Source organism: Centropristis striata, chromosome 23 (genome assembly GCF_030273125.1).
Source record: "Centropristis striata isolate RG_2023a ecotype Rhode Island chromosome 23, C.striata_1.0, whole genome shotgun sequence".
NCBI lineage: Eukaryota > Metazoa > Chordata > Actinopteri > Perciformes > Serranidae > Centropristis > Centropristis striata.
The window spans coordinates 29561468-29580920 of record NC_081539.1 but is presented as its reverse complement, the minus strand read 5'-3'; the positions used below and the strand labels follow the sequence as shown (position 1 = coordinate 29580920).

The window sequence follows — 19453 nt, the reverse complement described above, 5'->3', positions numbered from 1 at the left end:
ACTTATGTTTATAATATTTATATTTATATAGTAATTTACAATATACATGTATAGGTACTTACAATGTAATATAAATTGTTTATAGTATATATATATATATATATATATATGTTTATAATATTTGTATATGACTATATTGATTATTCATATACAGTGGTGGAAAGTAACTAAGTACATTTACTCAAGTACTGTACTTAAGTACAGTTTTGAGGAACTTGTACTTTACTTAAGTATTTCCATTTTATGTTACTTTTTACTTCTACTTCATTTCATTTTTAGGCAACTATTGTACTTTTTACTCCACTACATTTAGCTGCCAGCTTTAGTTACTTTAGTTACTTTTCAGGTCGAGATTTAACATAAAACATAATAGATTTAAAATTTGTACTAATTAAACAACACAACACAAGTATATTAAGTAGTTAAAATGAGCCCTATGTTGACAACAGTAAATTCAAAGCTAACATAAATGCATCAAAAATAATAATACAATAATATATTTGGACAATCTGAGTGAATCCATTATGCATTGCGAATACTTTTACTTTTGATACTTTAAGTACATTTTGATGCTGATACTTTTGTACTTTTACTTCAGTAAGTTTTGAATGCAGGACTTTTACTTGTAGTGGAGTAATTTCACAGTGTGGTATTAGTACTTTTACTTAAGTAAAGGATCTGAATACTTCTTCCACCACTGTTCATATATAATATGTATATAGATATAGAGACCTGTTAAGGGACTCGATAAGTTTTTTTACTTCTTCCTACTCCCTTTTGAGCTTGCAGAAAGTGTCTGTCTTCTCAATTTTTTTTTTGCTTTTTTGTTTTGTTTTTTATTTATTCATCTATTAATATTTAAACTTTTTTTTTTTTTTTTTGTTTTTTTACTTGCTTGCATGTTCGAAATAAAGACAATCAATCAATCAATCCATTTCTCTCTCCACCTCCCACTCAATGAGGAAGACAAGGCGTCCTTTGGCTTCAGATAAGGAAAAGGTGTGAAATTGTGTCCTGGCCAAATTTGAAGGGTTGGCAACTATGGTCCAAGTGGAAAACTAAAGGAAGGCGGAATTAATTCTGCACGGAAATGGCTCCACCACTAACAATAAAAGCTATTATATAGAGAGGTCATTACAGAATATAAATACATTGAGTGGTTATTGCAGACAAAATGACGACCATCAAAAATGGGATTTGATTTCATGAAAATCTTGAATAGAATTATGACTTTGAAGTAATAGTATGGATCCTTTGATGGACCCATTCTCTACTCCCTATATTTGTGTGTGTGTGTGTGTGTGTGTGTGTGTGTGTGTGTGTGTTCTTGTACTTCCTACATAGTGAGGACCGGAACACGTTTTTAACCAACAGAGTGGGGACATTTTTGCAAAGTGAGGACATTTTGGCCGGTCCTCTCTTCTTTAAAGGCTTTTTTGAGATTTCAGACTTTGTTTTCAGGGTTTAAGTTACAATTAGGTTTATGTTTAAAAAATATATTAATTAAGTAACTGAAACTGTATTGTGTGGTTACAAAACTAACTAAAATTATAGTGAAAATGTCCTTCGTTTTCGTCTTTGTCAACTTTTTTCATACATAATTAAGATGGATAAGACAAAGGAAATAAAGGCAAAATTAACTGTGACCTCTTTTAATCTCCCACCCAACAAATACCCCATTACAAAAACACTAAAACTAATAAAAACTAAAACTAATGAAAAGTTAAAAACTATTATAACCTTGCTAGGGAATTCACTATTCTCATAATGGTCCTCACAAAGATAGAAGTACAAGAACGTGTGTGTGTGTGTGTGTGTGTGTGTGTGTGTGTGTGTGTGTGTGTGTGTGTGCAAAAATACCCCCTCTACCAATTTTAATGACATAATTCTTAAACATTGTGTGATTTTAAAATGGTGCAGTGAGCACCCGAGAAAATCAAGATGTTTGTAGCTTTCTGAAATATATTTGAGTTTAGCTGGCTTCTAAGGGGCTTTTATGTAAGGCAAGGATGTTTTTCCAAATCAAGAGATACACTGTTTTCAGTTGAATCAAACAAACTGAAGACAGCCGACATCTCATAAACTCATAAACATCAACTCACAGACATTGCATAACAAAAAAGACGTTTGGAAAGTGTCTCTGTACTTGCTTTGTTCTATGTAAAGAAGGAGAGCAACCAGTTATGTTAAGAGCAATTTAATCAGTTTCCATAGACAAAAATGTGCAGGTGAGGGCTGACAAACAGAGACTGATGCTTTATGCTTTGGAAGAAAATAAAAAAGCAGTGCTTGGTTTAGTTTGCCTCGTGGCTGTGAGGACTGCGGTTCAAAGAACCCATGAAGTGCGTACATGAAATGAAGCTTTCCTCGAAGGAATTCACTTCAAAGCATCACTGTGTATTCCTCCCTGGTCTGGTAACACTGGAAGCAATGCAGCTACAGTAGACAGCACAGACAGAGAGCAGAACTGTACAGTATGAGGTCTCAGTTGCACTTCAGTCCTTTGTTTTGCTTCGAGAACCCCATTTTTTAAGTATTAATAGTATTTTATTCAACAGTATCTGATAAGTTACGCTGTTTAGAGAACAGTCCCTTGAGGCTCACACAAGATATCACTCATCATGTTGTCTTGTCTTTGGGTTTACCACCAGTGTATCCTTTCCAGTGGTGACAGTCCACTCAGGAACTCAACAGTAACATTAAAACTTGCAGAATCAATAAAAAGTCCAAATTTGGCTTCTTTCTTTTTAAATCCAAGTCATCATACAGTATCATGTTAAAATGTTTAACAAATGGTTTCCTCTGGGAGTCTCAGTTCCCATTTCGGTCACTGCTTCTGATGCTTGGTGGATACTTTGGCCTTCAGCGACGGTTCAGTGCTCCGACAAGAATCTCCGAGGTCAACGGTCCGGATCCATGAGCTTTAAGGAATGCACCAAGATCTGGTTGATTGTCCCACTGGTCAATTTACCCAATAAATAATGTCAATGTCAAATGAACAAACTCCTCGAAGGAATACTTCAATGATGAGGGAAATAGGCTTATTCACTTTCTTGTTAAGAGTTACCATCATAGTCATAGTCCTGAGACTGTAGCTTGTAATAATGGATATTTGTCTGTAAAGGGGAGACTTGTGGGTACCACACAACCATTTAACCCATTTTCATACAGATATCTCCAGGTGAGAGGGACCCCTTTTAAAATGGCCATGCCAGTTTTACCTCACCACAATTGGACTTAGAGCAGAGGTGTCAAACTCTGGCCCGTGGGCCAAATTTGGCCCGCAGTATAATTATATTTGGCCCGTGAGGAAATACCAAATGACAACCAGAGCTGGCCCGCCGGTATTATACAGCACAAATAATACTACAAATCCCAGAATGCTCTGCTGGTGTTTTGGCTTGAACACAGTAGATCAGTGTGGAGCAAACTGAGCAACAATTAAAGTTGTCTTTATGCACTTTTTCTTGCTAGTCCAAGGCTTGAATGGCTGCACATTCATTGAAGGATATTATTATTAGTCATTTGGTTTATTATTGTTATTTTATTCTTACATTTATTTTTAGCTTGTGGAAAAAGATTACTGTTAAATTTAAATTTAAAGAAGGCCGCATATAAAATAAAGGGACATACGATTTTTATTTCAATTTTATTTAAGAAATGAATGCCATTGATGTGTTTGTTTGTTTTATTTAATATTCCATTTTGCATGTTTGCAATATTAAGTTATATCAAGCTTTGCTTGTTCCATTTCGTTTGAACTTGTTTGCATCAATTTTTTCAATAAATATCAATGTTGGCCCGCGACTTTGTCCAAGTTTTAAATTTTGGCCCACTGTGTATTTGAGTTTGACACCCCGGACTTAGAACATTATTTACACCCTTCATGACATAGTGCCAGTCAATTTCAAACCTTTTCTAGTTTTATATGACAGTTAAGTATTATCACTGTATCTTTAAAAAATCAGACCGCTACAGCCCGTGCTGTACTTTTTTTTTTTGTAACATAATAATAAGTTTTGAGAGCATTTGTAAAGAGTACTAAGTCTGGAAACAATCCAATCAATTAGGAGATAGATCATGACCATGCTGAAAACCATTGATTTGGACCGGGAAAAAACTGTACATCTCTAAAAAAAAATAAAAACAAACAAAACGCAGCAGGTATTGCTGCATTTTTTTTTTTTTTAAATCAAAGGTGTGATTTCCCAAATGAAAAATATTTTTTCCCAAAACAAGGTTGATATCAGACAGACTTCTACAGGAGCATTTACCATCATTTCAGAATCTCACAGCTTGAGGTAAATCCACTTTGGATAGTTACGACATTATGGCTAATAGTCAAAGACCTCAATTCAGATTATGAACAGGATTTAAATTTCCGGAGCCTCACTATTGCGATTTGAGACGCTAAAGTCAGCAGCTAGTTAGCTTAGCTTAGCTTAAGACTGAAAACAAGTGGGAACAGCTGATGTGGCTCTATCCAAAGGTGACAAAACCCACCTGCCTGCACCTCTTAACATCACTATTTAACATGTTTTAACCAACGATTATCCCCCCTTTCCAGTCTTCATGCTAAGCTAAGCTAATCAGCTGCTAGCTCCAGCTACATATTTACCACACAAGAAAGCGAATAAGCATTTCCCCAAAATTCAACCGTTAAGCATTAACACATACACTACTGGTCAAAAGTTTTAGAACACACCAACTTTTCCAGAATTTAATTGAAAATTATGCAGTTTAATGTCTCAGTGTACTCTGAAATTAATGCACATTTGCAACATTTAAAATTCTTGATTGAGCATGATAGTGTTTTGAAAGTAAAAAAAAGATTCAAAATCACATTTTATGTTGGACTAAAGGACTAAAAAAAGACACAAAATGACCAAAAAAAGACACAAAATGACAAAAAAAAGGACACCAAAAGACACAAAATGACTAAAAAAAAGACACAAAATTACCAAAAAAAAGACACAAAATGACTAACAAAGACATGAAAAGAATTAAAAAATGGACAAAATAGCCCAAGACTCCATAGAGTTAAGTTGTTAACCCATTTCTTGTTCCCTGAAAAAGGCCTACTTGTATAATTCTGAAATGTACATTATTTTCCAGTTTTGGTTAAGCTTACCTTTTTTTATTTACCTCTGGCAGTTCACCACTTACCTTTGGACCCTTTCAAGCTGTTCATTTGACTTGAACTGCTTGAATTTCAATAAAAAACTGGAAAAATTGGGGTGTTCTAAAACTTTTGACCAGTAGTGTATGTTGATCAGTTAAACATGTTCAGTGATAGTAAATCACTGTCAGAACTAATATATTTAAATATTACAGCAAATACAACTCTGTACTTCCAGGCACTACTTTCCTCATCTCCACAGAAAGTTTAATGACTTTGTGCCACCACTTATGGCGTAATTTGACCAGCTGAAACAACCTCCCAGAACTTCTGTGCACTCCTTTGTACAGTATTGTTTTGGTGGAGAGGTTGGGACCTTGAACTCCGTCCTCTCCTCCATCGTTCTCTCCTCTTAAGCCAGGATATCACTCCTCTTGCTGCACCACACCACCAGAGCGATCATGGCCAATGTGAGGAAAACAGGGATGAGGATGAGGATGGTTAACGTGTCGTCCGGTGGGTCCACCCATACCACCTGCTCCATGGTGCAGTTGGAGAAAAAGTGCTTGTGTATGCGGATGATGAAGCTCTCTACCAGCGGGTTGGGCCAGTAGCAGCTAACCATCTCAGACTTTTTCTCTGTGCAGTGGGTGAAGTGGTGGTACTCACTGGGGAGAAGAAGAAGAGAGCAAAAGGATTAGAAGAAAATCAAAGCTGAATTCTGTTTTAGCTCCTGGAGGGTCAGATTTCTGATTTTAAGGGTACTTAAAAGGCAACATGGTCTCACAGAAATCCGTGAAATAGCCACAGATTTCGGTTAACTCAAAATCCGTGGAATAGCCACGGAATCGCTCAAATTTCCGTGAAACTGACACGGATTTCGCTACAATGCAAGTTAATGCCAGTCATATCCCGTGGCTATTCCAACATACAAAGTGATTATGTACATTCACTGAGTGAATATTTAGAAAATAAAACATATATTTCTCGCTAGAAATGTGATCAAAATCCATTTTTATGCAGAAACTAAGTCAAAATATGGATTTTTCACTAAAAATGAGAGAACTGTCCGCCATGTTTTTTGTTCTGACCGCTGGGACCTTGAAAGTCACGTGACTTGGAACAAACCAATAGGAACAAATATCCATGGAATAGCCACGGGATATGACATCATCACGTCATTAACTTGCATTGTAGCGAAATCCGTGTCAGTTTCACGGAAATTTGAGCGATTCCGTGGCTATTTCACAGATTTCTATGAGACCAGGTTGTTAAAAGGACACAATTCAATGGATGAAATGCTTATTATAGTGGGGGTGAACAGTTACCGCTCTATTAACCTCCTATGACCCTGCGTCCTCATATGTGGACATTTCATTTGAGGTTTTCTGGACCTTATATTTCATTCTGCTTAACTATAACTATGCACTCTAGAATAAGAACAATACATCAATCAGTGTAAAAACCAGATGGCAGCATCTTGTTAAAGTCAATTAACAGCTTTTACCCAGACAAAAGTGGACCAGGTACCAAAGCTGATCAGATTTTATGGCTAAAACTTGTGTATTTGTGCTTAATAATGTTTGTAGTTTGATATTCTGTGCAAGTTTGACTATTTTTAGCATTAGCAACAAGTTCCGACTCTGCTAATCAGGAAGTATTCATTTGAAAACGAATAGACTTTTACTATCATTCTTCAAATAAGAGGATGTAAATGTAAGGAAATAAAAAGTTTTATTCACTGATGAATTGATTGCGTTATACACTGTAAAAAATGTTGGTAGAAATTACAGTAAAAAACTGTCAAATGACATCAGAAATAGGGCGTAAAATTAAAAATTGTATATCATCGTAGTAGACACTTTTAATAACCGTAAATCTAAGAAAAGCACAAAACTTTAACTTTTACTGTCATAAATTAGGAAACACACAGTTTCATGTAAAATGAATGGAGAGATACCAAAATGTCAAAATGACACCATTACTCTAAAAATAACGAGATTATTCAGTCTAGTATATTATTATTATTATTATTAGTCTAAATTACAGATATTTACATTTAAAAGCGCTATATAAGTGCAGATCCATTTTTTTTTTTTTTTTTTTTTTTTTTTTACAGTAGAAAACCCACTCACTGTATTTTTTACGGGGATATTCTGGCAACCACAGCTGCCGGTATTTTACCGTAAATTAAACAGATTATTTTTTACAGTGTACAGTAAAATGAACCCATTCTTTTTTTTTCAAAAACTAATTCCTGTTCAAAGACCATGCTTAGTTTTTGTATTTATCAGGTCCTACAAATCCAAAATATCTAGGAGAAACTAACAATACATACCAAACAAAAGCTTGAGTCTAAGGAGGTTAAGACTCAAAATGATCTCTCTTATTGTACCCAAGGTTCTCTGAAGGACAATTATTCAAAACCCTGCTACGGTATAGCTAGTATTAATCACAGCAAGCATTGCAGGTTGGGTCAGTAATCCATCATTCTGACTGGGGATATACTGCCTTTTACTTTTTTAACCCACTACCTATTTCAACCTCATTCAGGGCCGTTCAGAGCCTTCATGCAGCTTTTCAGGCTTACAGCTCTGCTTTGATGAATCCATTCACCCAGCCCTAATCCCTCTTTCTCCATCCTGAATTCTCAATCCACCAGCACCAAATTTGTTTCTCATGGTCTACAGTATCCATTGGTATTCTCACCAGCTGAAGAATGAATCCAGCAGCAGTCATATTGTCTCCATCGACGCCCACACGGGCTCCAAATCTAAATCTGAAACGTCTTGTTTACATGCTTTGGATTTGAATCTCTAGACGCTGACTGTGATATTAAAAGTGCAAAAAAGGGACAGCAGGCCCGACTCAATTATTTTTTAAGTAATATGGGCAGTCCGTGGCCTAGAGGTTAGGATTCGGACTTGTGACTGGGTCACAGGGGCCTCCAGGGGCCACTGACCCTGTGAAGAAGCCTTTGGCCACTGCTGTGGCCCCTGTGTCAAATTAATAATAAAATGATCAATTTATAACAATGATCAATGGAACAATTCTAACCTTTTTTTGTTCAAACAATATCTCATTGAACACAAAAGAAACCCAGAATGTGTAGTCTTATACATTTGTGTCTTTTTTGTGTCTTTTTTTGGTAATTTTGTGTTTGTTGTTGTGTCATTTTTAGTTATTTTGTGTCTTTTTTTGGTCATTTTGTGTCTTTTTTTGTCATTGGTGTCATTTATGTGTCTTTTTTGTGTATTGTTTTTGGTCATTTTGTGTCTTTTTTGGTCATTTTGTGTCTTTTTCAAGACATTCAAAGATTTTGAATGCTTGAATATCATCTTTGCCAGTTTTTCATGTGCTAATGTGCCCCTCTGATTAAACACTGGCCCCTCATTGGCCCCCACAGTAAAATTGGTCTAGAACCGCCACTGCTGAAGGGCCCTTGAGCAAGGCACCAAACCCCCCGCACAGCTCCCCAGGCACAGATATGTGCTGCCCTCGGCTCCTTGCATGGTGTGTTCACTTGTGTGTAAACTTGTGGGATTAATAAATTAATTAATCATACTAACCGTAATATAAGTGTGTAGACCGTGAGAACAGTGTGCCAGAGATAAAAGCTTAAAAATATGGTTGACTTCTCAGTATCCAGATGTGTTTTATCTTTCACAGCTTCTACTGGCTGTTATACAAGTTGACAAATTTGCTCTGTAGTAGCTTGTAAAATGCCATACAGGGAGACTGATTTAAGCAGACGGCTTAATTTTGCTCTAAACTTTGTCCCATTCTGTGTGTAGAAGAGATTCTCTACTATTCTCAACATCATCAGCTCTTCATTTTGGGCCAACGGGGAGAATTTATGGGCTCTCTCCTCAGGGGAAGGGATGCTTTTCTCTGTTGCAGGCCAATTTTGGAGACTGAATAAGTAGGAAAGCATTCCAAAACCTATTTTAAGAATTAATCAAACAGGTACAGTGACTCCCACGCTGTTGAGCTCAAGTCTCCTGAAGAACATAAGGAAGGAGTAGTGTATGTTATGTGTATGCTTTTTTTTTTATTATCACAAGCAATAAAGAAAAATTTAACTTCTTAAGACTGGGTAAAATGGGTAAAATGGGTAAAATGTTCAGTTTGGGTAAAGCTAAAAACATCATTTTCCCCTAAGAATAAAAAAGCACTCCTAAGACTTTCGTTGTAGAAATAAAATCACATTTTGCAATTGCATTCAATATCATGAGTTTCACATAATTAATGAACAAGGCAGGACAATGGAAGAGAACACAAACTGAGATAACTATCTTCACAAGCTGTTCTTTGCACTGCAGCCAATGGTTTGAGTTAAATACATCGGTCGGTTTAAGAAGCTCGTTATTTTTATATTGCAGCAGTGTCCTTACATGCCTGCATGGTGGATCTTTCAACCAGTTTGGAATTTACTGACCAAATCTGGTCCTGAGAGAAGTTACAGTTGTGTCACTGTTCTGCTCTGCAAAGCTTAAAAGCACAGTACCTGGTGTACATATTTGGTCAAAATTGGGTTCAGACCACAATCTGACTTTTTGACATGTTTTATTACATAAGAGTTATCAGTGGCGGTTCTACACAGGGGCCTCCAGGGGCCACTGCCCCTGTGAAGAAGCCCTTGGCCCCTGCTGTGGCCCCTGTGTCAAATTAATAATAAAATGATTAATTTATAACAATGAACGACAGAACAATTCTTACCTATTTTTTGTTGTGCACAATGAGAACAATATCTCATTGTGCACAAAAGGAACCCAGAATGTGTCCATTGTATAATAGTTTAATTGTGCAATAAAAGCTTGTGTATATAAAAAAAGATCATTCTCACTATACTGCACTTTCAAAATAAAAAAAAAGTAATTGTGCACCAAAATGAGAAATGTCATTGTTGTGCAAAAGTAATTATTGTTGGTAAGTCTCTTTGTTTCAATCAGTGTATTTGTATCTTCCAAATATACTTAAATGATATATAATCCCAAAAATAAAGGTTTTGAATGCCTAAATATAATTATAAATATAAAGTTTTTTAATGTGCCCCTCTGATTTAACACTGGCCCCTGCTTGGCCCCCACAGTAAAACTGGTCTAGAACCGCCACTGAGAGTTATTCCACCATTATGTTTGTAATTTTGAAACAAAACATGTTCAAGGAGCTATAACACAAAAGTAAAAACAAACTGCAATGTCAGACTTTGCACAACAAGTTCCATCAGTCAGGGGTTAGGGAAGCGTGTGTGTAGCCTGAGAGGCAAAACAAAGGGCAAAAGCACACAATGTACTGCCTGCTGTTACAGCTGAAAAACATACATAAACATAAGTGTTGACCATCAGTCTCTGACAAGATAACATCCAGAACATGATGTAAAATGCTATATTTAATCTCCACTCTACTAATAGCCTTTACGACATCTAATTTATGGCATATATGTACAGTTTCAAGGCGCCGCCCTCTCTACAGCACATATAAGAAGGCTCTGACGTCAAACTGGAGCCATTGTTTTGAAGGATCTTTATTGAGGTGCTGTAAATCACATAAACCTTGCTGTCTGGGGACGTATATACTGTGTGTATGCTTCATATAGATATATAGTGCAGTGCATATGGAGCACCACATGCCAGTGATGAGAAAATGGTTTTGCTGAGAAAAGCTTCCCGTCAAATCTGAACTCAGTGATACTTTATTATTGCATATGAGCGGAAGCCTCATATGTTCAAGTGGAAACTGAAAAACAAGTTCAGCACCATTCAGATTAATGTTGAAAGATGCAAGGAAAGGGAAAACTTGCCTTAATATCGGCTTTCAGCGGCAGAGTTTTATGGCTTTTTGTAATGTGCATGAACTTTCTCAATATGATTTACGCCACTGTCGAGGACTGGAGAAATTAGTAGCCGAGGGAGAGTTTGGAGAATGAAGAAAATAAAAAGTACAGCAAGATAAATAACTTGATAGGACATACACTACTGGTCAAAGTTTTAGAACATACTAAAATTTAATTGAAAATGATGCAGTTTAATGTCTCAGTGTACTCTGAAATTAATGCACATTTGCAACATTTAAAATTCTTTATTGAGCATGATAGTGTTTTGAAAGTAAAAAAAAGATTCAAAATCACATTTTATGTTGGACTAAAGGACTAAAAAAAGACACAAAATGACCAAAAAAAGACACAAAATGAAAAAAAAGACACCAAAAGACACAAAATGACTATAAAAAGACACAAAATGACCAAAAAAAGACAAAATGACTAAAAAAAGACACAAAATGACCAAAAAAAGACACAAAATGACAAAAAAGACACCAAAAGACACAAAATGACTAAAAAAAGACACAAAATGACCAAAAAAAGACACAAAATGACAAAAAAAGACACAAAATGACCAAAAAAAGACACAAAAATTACAAAAAAAAGACACAAAATGACTAAAAGAAGACACAAAATGACCAAAAATAGACACAAAATGACAAAAAAAGACGCAAAATGACCAAAAAAAGACACAAAATGACTTACAAAGACATGAAAAGAATTCAAAAATGGACAAAATAGCCCAAGACTCCATAGAGTTAAGTTGTTAACCCATTTCTTGTTCCCTGAAAAAGGCCTATTTGTATAATTCTGAAATGTATGTTATATTTTACCTTTTTTTATTTACCTCTGGCAGTTCACCACTTACCTTTGTACCCTTTCGAGCTGTTGATTTGACTTGAACTGCTTGATTTTCAATAAAAAACTGGAAAAATTGGGGTGTTCTAAAACTTTTGACCGGTAGTGTATATCAGAGGCCTCAGGCAGAAGTGATGAACATGCAGCATGCAGGACTAGAGGGAGTAACAGACTGTTGGAGCTGTAATACAGCAGCTAACAGGTTTCCAAACTGGTTCACACACAATAATCAGCTGAGAGGGTAACACACAACAGCTTGACCAGGTTCACAGTTGATTTACTGAAGAATGTTGCATGAATACATTATATAACTGTGAAGAGGACCACACACACATGCATATAGCAAAGATACAGTCTATGTTGTTTGTGATTTCTGAGGACATACAGATAGAAAGATTATCTTTTGTGCCAATGTTTAGTGTCTAAGATGAGCATTTCAATGCCAAACAGCATCTTTTTCTCTCAGAATGTCATTCCATAACTCCCCCTGAGACATTAAAGCTCCCACCAATAAAACAGCTCGGGGGTTTGTAGCTCTGGAGGGAAAGATAACCCACCACATGGTTAATAGCTGATAAACTCTGCACATTCATATTTCTTAATGGTGTTATAAACGGTTGTTTCATAAACCTTCTAATTTACATTTTTGTGAAGATGCTTCTCATGACTGGTTGAGTATTTGAATGCTGCATTCACACAACAGACACACACATTAACACAAACAATGAAACTTCTATTCATAGGCCATTTTAGCATTTAGCAATAGTTTGCATTTCCTCTGAGACCGATGGTTCTGCTGAACGCTGAATCAGATTAAACAAATAAACACAAACATATTCAAGCAACTAAGCAAATAGGCAAAGCATACATTTGTTTTGGACCTGGGTCCATTACTCACTAAGCCCTACTTCTCTGTTCTGCATGTTCACCCCTACACTGCAAAAAAGCCAACTTGTATTTTTTGGCCTAAAACAGTGATTTAAGTTGGTAAAACTTGGAAATATAAATTATGTAATAATGTAAGTTAGCACAACAAAGGAAGCCAGTTGTCTGCTCAAAAACAAGTTGGTGAGTTGTTGTTACTTATATCTTTAAGTTGGGGTTCAAAACAAGGGACAATAGTTCTGATAACTCTTATTTCTTTGTTGTGAAATGCGGGAAAGCGGTGAAATTCGGTCATTAGCGAAAGCTAGCGGCTAACTGATGCTAGCGGCTAACTGATGCTGGCGGCTAACTGATGCTAGCGACGCTGCTTGTTACAGCTACAAGAGTAGCCATTAGCGTATCAATGCTAACTCAAAATTGTGTTCGCAACATTAGCTGACATTTCATAGCGGCGTTACAATCGTGCCAATTCAGCACATTGCAGAAGTTGAGAGTTGAGCAGACTCAAAAACAAAACTTAAAATATTTAGTTTAATTGTCCAACTTACAATTTTATTGAAGTTTGTTGCCTTGAAATTTTGAGTTCACCCAACTTTTCTTTTTTTGCAGTGTAAGGGTAGGATGTTCTTGTTGGATAGATTGGTGTGGCCCTCCAAACTCAAAAGCAAATTATTACCGTCAAGACGGCAGAAACCAATGGCGGACTTTCACCCAGAATGGGTTTCATGTGCTGTGTGAAAACAAAAACAAAAGTAAATTACTTTTTATGTAACTTACGTTGTTTACGTAACTTCTGTTTTTTTAATGTAAGATTAGCTCACATCACCCTCATAACTACTTCACTTCCGGAATTTATGCACATTTTTTTACGCAGATTTTTGTCAACTCAACACGATTGTAACGGCGCTATGAAATGTCAGCTAATGTTGTGACCACAATTTTGAGTTAGCATTGATACGCTAATGGCTACTCTTGTAGCTGTAACAAGCAGCGCCGCTAGCATCAGTTAGCCGCTAGCATCAGTTAGCCGCTAGCATCAGTTAGTCGCTAGCATCAGTTAGCCGCTAGCTTTCGCTAATGACCGAATTTCACAACAAAGAAATAAGAGTTATCAGAACTATTGTCCCTTGTTGTGAACCCCAACTTAAAGATATAAGTAACAACAACTCACCAACTTGTTTTTGAGCAGACAACTGGCTTCCTTTGTTGTGCTAACTTACATTATTGCCCTAAATGTCAATAATTTATATTTACAAGTTTTACCAACTTAAATCACTGTTTCAGGCCAAAAAATACAAGTTGGCTTTTTTGCAGTGTGTCTTTGTGCATTCAGTGCATTATTCTGTGATTTAAACCATTAAGTCCTCTTCCTCTATGGCTGGCTGCTCTGTGGTTGTTGCTAACAGTCTCCTGCCAGTTCTGTGGAACACATAACCCACTTAAAATGAGTCTTGCTCATCTAAATGGCCAATTAGTTGTCATTAGCAGCAGAAGAAAAAACGCTGATGACTTTAGAGCAGCATCTGGTCTGCACAGGGATGTAGGATAATTCCTAATAGTGAATATATGTTGATTATTATAGTCCAGATAGGCCAACACCACTGTTCCTCTGTTCCTGTGTGCTCAGCGTTAAAGACTGGCTACTCGCGGAGCTGTAAACTGCACCGGGCAGAAAATCAATATGTTATTAGAGGGAAATGATTGAAGTGTTTAAATGCACGTACACACACACACACACACACACACACACACACACACACACTGGTTTTCATATATAATGGGGACTCCAGTGTTAATCATCACTTATGGGGACCACCCTTTCTAGAGGTTGTAGAGAGCTGAAAAAAATTGAGTAAACTTGCCATAGCTTAGTTAGCCTATACACGCTTTCAAACCTCTAAAATGATGAAGTGATGTTTTAATCAGGCTTTATGGGGACATCCGGAAAAACCAGTAAACCTGCTTTCAGGGTACATCATTTACATGAATTAGCATATTTCACACAGATTATTTGGTGACTAATGGGGACCTACTTTTAAAAAAAAAACAATAAAAATTAGATACTTTTATAAGAAGCCAATTCTATAATTGTGACACAAAAATAGTACAACTTCAATTCAAACCTTGAAGCAATCACACACACACACACAGCCTCTTAGTGGTCTGTTTATGCTGGTTATTGTGGCCCGGCGAGCTCATTTCAAACAATAACATTCATGTTGGTCAGCAGCTATCACTGCAGAGAGCCACGGCTCATTTGTCAGAGAGAGGAAGCTTTGCAGGGGTCGCTGCTTGTTTAAACACGAGGCCCCTCGCTTTCCTAGCCGATCCTTCTCACCACTCTCTGGTTCCTCTGGAGCCTCTGCTCTCCCTCTCTTTCTCTCTCTCTCTCTCTCTCTCTCTCTCTCCCTCGCCTTCTTATCACCTTCTTCCAGGCTCTAAAGTAAACCACTGCTGAGAAAGTCTCTGTATCCTCCTCAGTCATGTATGTGAAGGATCGTACACAGAACGCTCAAATTAATCACTCCTCTCGTAAAAAAAAAAAAAAAAGTGGACGCATGCAGGCAAGGTTCCTGGAAAGAAAAAGAGTCAAGCTGTGTTTCCTGCTACACTTTGAAAAGTCATTGTTTATATAGTGTTTCTTCTTTAAATCACATTTGGTACACTACCGGTCAAAAGTTTTAGAACACCCCAATTTTTCCAGTTTTTTATTGAAATTCAAGCAGTTCAAGTCAAATGAACAGCTTGAAAGGGTACAAAGGTAAGTGGTGAACTGCCAGAGGTAAATAAAAAAAGGTAAGCTTAACCAAAACTGAAAGATAATTTACATTTCAGAATTATACAAGAAGGCCTTTTTCAGGGAACAAGAAATGGGTTAACAACTTAACTCTATGGAGTCTTGGGCTATTTTGTCCATTTTTTAATTCTTTTCATGTCTTTGTAAGTCATTTTGTGTCTTTTTTTAGCCATTTTGTGTCTTTTGGTGTCTTTTTTTGTAATTTTGTGTCTTTTTTTGGTCATTTTGTGTCTTTTTTTAGTCATTTAGTCCAACATAAAATGTGATTTTGAATCTTTTTTTTTACTTTCAAAACACTATCATGCTCAATAAAGAATTTTAAATGTTGCAAATGTGCATTCATTTCAGAGCTCACTGAGACATTGAACTGCATAATTTTCAATTAAATTCTGGAAAAGTTGGTGTGTTCTAAAACTTTTGACCGGTAGTGTATGTCAGATATAATTTACAGATCAGCTTTTGATTAAAGGTGGTTCTGACTCTTTGAAACCTGCTTCTTATACTACGGTTTTGAGTGAATAAGCATTATGAACTATGAAGAAAATGTAGAGAACACAGCCTGTATTTTCAAACAAGTGCTAAAAAGGATTTTTTTTTAAAACACTCTGACATTCTGACAGTCCTGTGTTATGATATTTCTATTGAAAGCAGCAGGGAAGAGAGAAAGAAGACAGGACTATCTGTCATTCTCACAGTGAAAGTCAAACAGTATTGTACATCAACATTTCCTCTGTTCAGACACAATCACACTGCCTTTAACTGTCAGACTGTCTGTGGAGGATCACTCTCTGCCTTTTTCAATTAGCACCTTACTTTGGGAGGTGTGATCACATTTTCTTTTATGAATTTCCATTGTTCACTTCCACAGATTTGTAGCACACTTTCACTCCAGTTAGGATCTGTCATGAATTCAATGATTTCAGAAAAGACCTGCTTGTACTTTGACTTCACACCGCTTGAAATTTCCTTTGGACTTTATGCACTTTATAATGTAAAAGACGTGACACTCTGTTACAAGCCCACAGTGGAAGTTGAACCAAACAGTAAAGTTGTGAGCTAGACAACCAAAAAAATGAGCCAAAAGATGCTAAAACGCTTCATTTACCTGCAGAAAACTGCAGAGTTGGGTGATAATTCCCTGTTTGTCACTATGAGCAATCCATTTCAAATACAAGTAGTCCCATGATCCATATATTAATATTGACTATAGGAGCTTTAACTTTGGTAGCTTTGGCGTTAAATGCCTAAATCTAATTTCACAAACCATTACACTACAGTTTTCTTATTTGTTATCCAATTATTGTTTCTTTCAATCTGTGTGATCAGAAAAGAAATGAACACAACACATGTTTACAAAGCATTTATGATATAAATTGATCTAATACTTTAAATGCTATTTAATAAGAGTAGTATTACTACTGTTACTAATACTATAAATACACTGTAAAAAGAAAAAAACTTTAATTTACGGTAAAATACCGGCAGCTGTGGTTGCCAGAACTTCACTGTAAAAAATACAGTGAGTTTATGTAAATGTAAATATAAGCAAAAACTGTAATGTATACTGGATATTCCCATTACTTTTAAGGGTAATTGTGTCATCATGGTAATTCTCCATTAATTTTACATGAAAATGTTATATTTTTTACAGCAAAAATGTGTGTTTCCTACAGTTTATGACAGCAGGAATTAAAGTTTTATGCTATTCTTTGATTTACAGTCATTGAAAGTATCTACTACGGTGATGTACAATGTTTAATTTCACAACCTATTTCTGATGTAATTTGACAGTGTTTTACTGTCATTTCTACAAATATTTTTTACAGTGTACTATTGCTGTTTACATTTTGAAATGGCATTCCTCACTTCGGTGTCACGTCTCCAGTCTTCATTAAGACTTGCCAAACAAAGATGGCTGACAGCCAGGCCGATAGATGGCAGTGGATCATCTGAATTCTTGTGTCAGCTGCTAACTGGCCTTCCAGATGTTTACTCTGACCAGAACGCCTGGAGTCAACCATCTGCCACCATGTGCTTCATGTTTCTCTTCATGTGGTTGATCTTATCCCAAAGCTCATCTTCTCACTTTTTTGCATTTCCTTTAATTTAAATTCACTGAAATAAGAGTGTAAAACTGTGAACCTGGTCTCACAGGAATCCGTGAAATAGCCACGGATTTCGCTTAACTCAAAATCCGTGGAATAGCCACGGAATCACTCAAATTTCCGTGAAACTGACACGGATTTCGCTACAATGCAAGTTAATGACAGTCATATCCCGTGGCTATTCCATGGATATTTGTTCCTATTGGTTTGTTCCAAGTCACGTGACTTTCAAGGTCAGAACAAAAAACATGGCGGACAGTTCTCTCATTTTTAGTGGAAAAATCAATATTTTGACTTTGTTTCTGCATAAAAATGGATTTTGATCACATTTCTAGCGAGAAATATATGTTTTATTTTCTAAATATTCACTCAGTGAATGTACATAATCACTTTGTATGTTGGAATAGCCACGGGATATGACTGTCATTAACTTGCATTGTAGCGATATTCATGTCAGTTTCACGGAAATTTGAGTGATTCCGTGGCTATTCCACGGATTTTGAGTTAAGCGAATCCGTGGCTATTTCACGGATTCCTGTGAGACCATGTTGGAAACTGTGAAACTGTGTTTGTGTAAAAGTGTTGCTGGAAAACAGCGTGACGGATTTTCCTGGAAAGAAATAACTGTTAAAAGGAAAAACAGAAGGAGCATGACTGATGGATGAAGCTGTTGGTTCTTCCCAGAATCAAAATGAAATTATTTCCACAAATCATTGACTCAGATTTTTTATTACTTATGATTTGACGTTGAATTTAAGCTCCCATGCGTATGCTATTTCACAAGAAACCTCAGGTCTCATGGCGCTCTCCCTCCCCTCCTGGCTCTGCAGTCAGGGGTCAAAGGTGAGTGGAAGGAATGAGGTGAAACGCTGGATAAAGATAGATGCAGATGGGTGGTCAGGGCTCAGATGCTTCTAAAGAAACATTTCTGCTGTTGGGAAGCAAACCCCCAGCTGTTCTCCCACCCACAGACACCAACCAGCTGCAGAGATGGATTACAGTCTCTACACTGCAAAAAAAGAAAAGTTGGGTGAACTCAAAATTTCAAGGCAACAAACTTCGATACAATTTTAAGTTGGACAATTAAACTAAATATTTTAAGTTTTGTTTTTTGAGTTTGCTCAACTCTGAATTCAGATTTTTGTCAACTCAACTGTAAGACATTTACATTGTAATAACTTTAATTAATTAAACTTTACTTCTGCAATGTGCTGAATTAGCACGATTGTAACGCTGCTACGAAATGTCAGCTAATGTTGCGACCACAATTTTGAGTTAGCATTGATACGCTAATGGCAACTCTTGTAGCTGTAACAGGCAGCGCCGCTAGCATCAGTTAGCTGCTAGCATCAGTTAGCCGCTAGCATCAGTTATCAGTTAAACTCAAAAACAAAACTTAAAATATTAAGTTTAATTGTCCAACTTAAAATTTTATCGAAGTTTGTTGTTGTTGTTTGTTTGTTTTTGCAGTGTAGTGGCAAGTCAGCCCACGCTACTAATTTGTGCTGTGAAACGCGAGCCGTGATACCTGCCGTAATGTGTGGTACTGACACACGACATCTCCTGCCATTTCTGTTGGAGAACTTGTTGGTGTGTGTGTGTGTGTGTGTGTGTGTGTGTCTAAATGAATGCCCTTTGCCTCCTCTAACCCATACGACTATATAGGTTGATTGTTCCAAAACCCTAATAGAGATCATCACGTCCTCACATCTGAACATAACGGTCACAGTTTTAAAACATATTGTTATTATAACAGCTTGGTTAAGTTTAGGCAACAAAACAACCTGGTTAGGTTTAGGAAAAGATTGTGGTTTGGGTTTGAATCAGCACATTTGTTAGTTTCCTACCTGGTCTCACAGAAATCCGTG

At 36.6% G+C, this 19453-nt stretch overlaps 1 protein-coding gene across 2 annotated transcripts in view; it reads right to left on the bottom strand.

Annotated features, from left to right (window-relative positions):
* Positions 1 to 5028: 5028 nt before the first annotated feature.
* The window catches only part of LOC131962481 (receptor activity-modifying protein 3-like), a 56171-nt gene continuing 41746 nt past the window's right edge, over positions 5029 to 19453 (bottom strand). For both annotated transcript variants that reach the window (XM_059327495.1, XM_059327496.1), the window contains one exon: positions 5029 to 5787. In XM_059327495.1, coding sequence (XP_059183478.1) covers positions 5532 to 5787 — 256 coding nt within the window. In that variant the 3' untranslated portion in view covers positions 5029 to 5531. The remainder of the gene's footprint in view (positions 5788 to 19453) is intronic.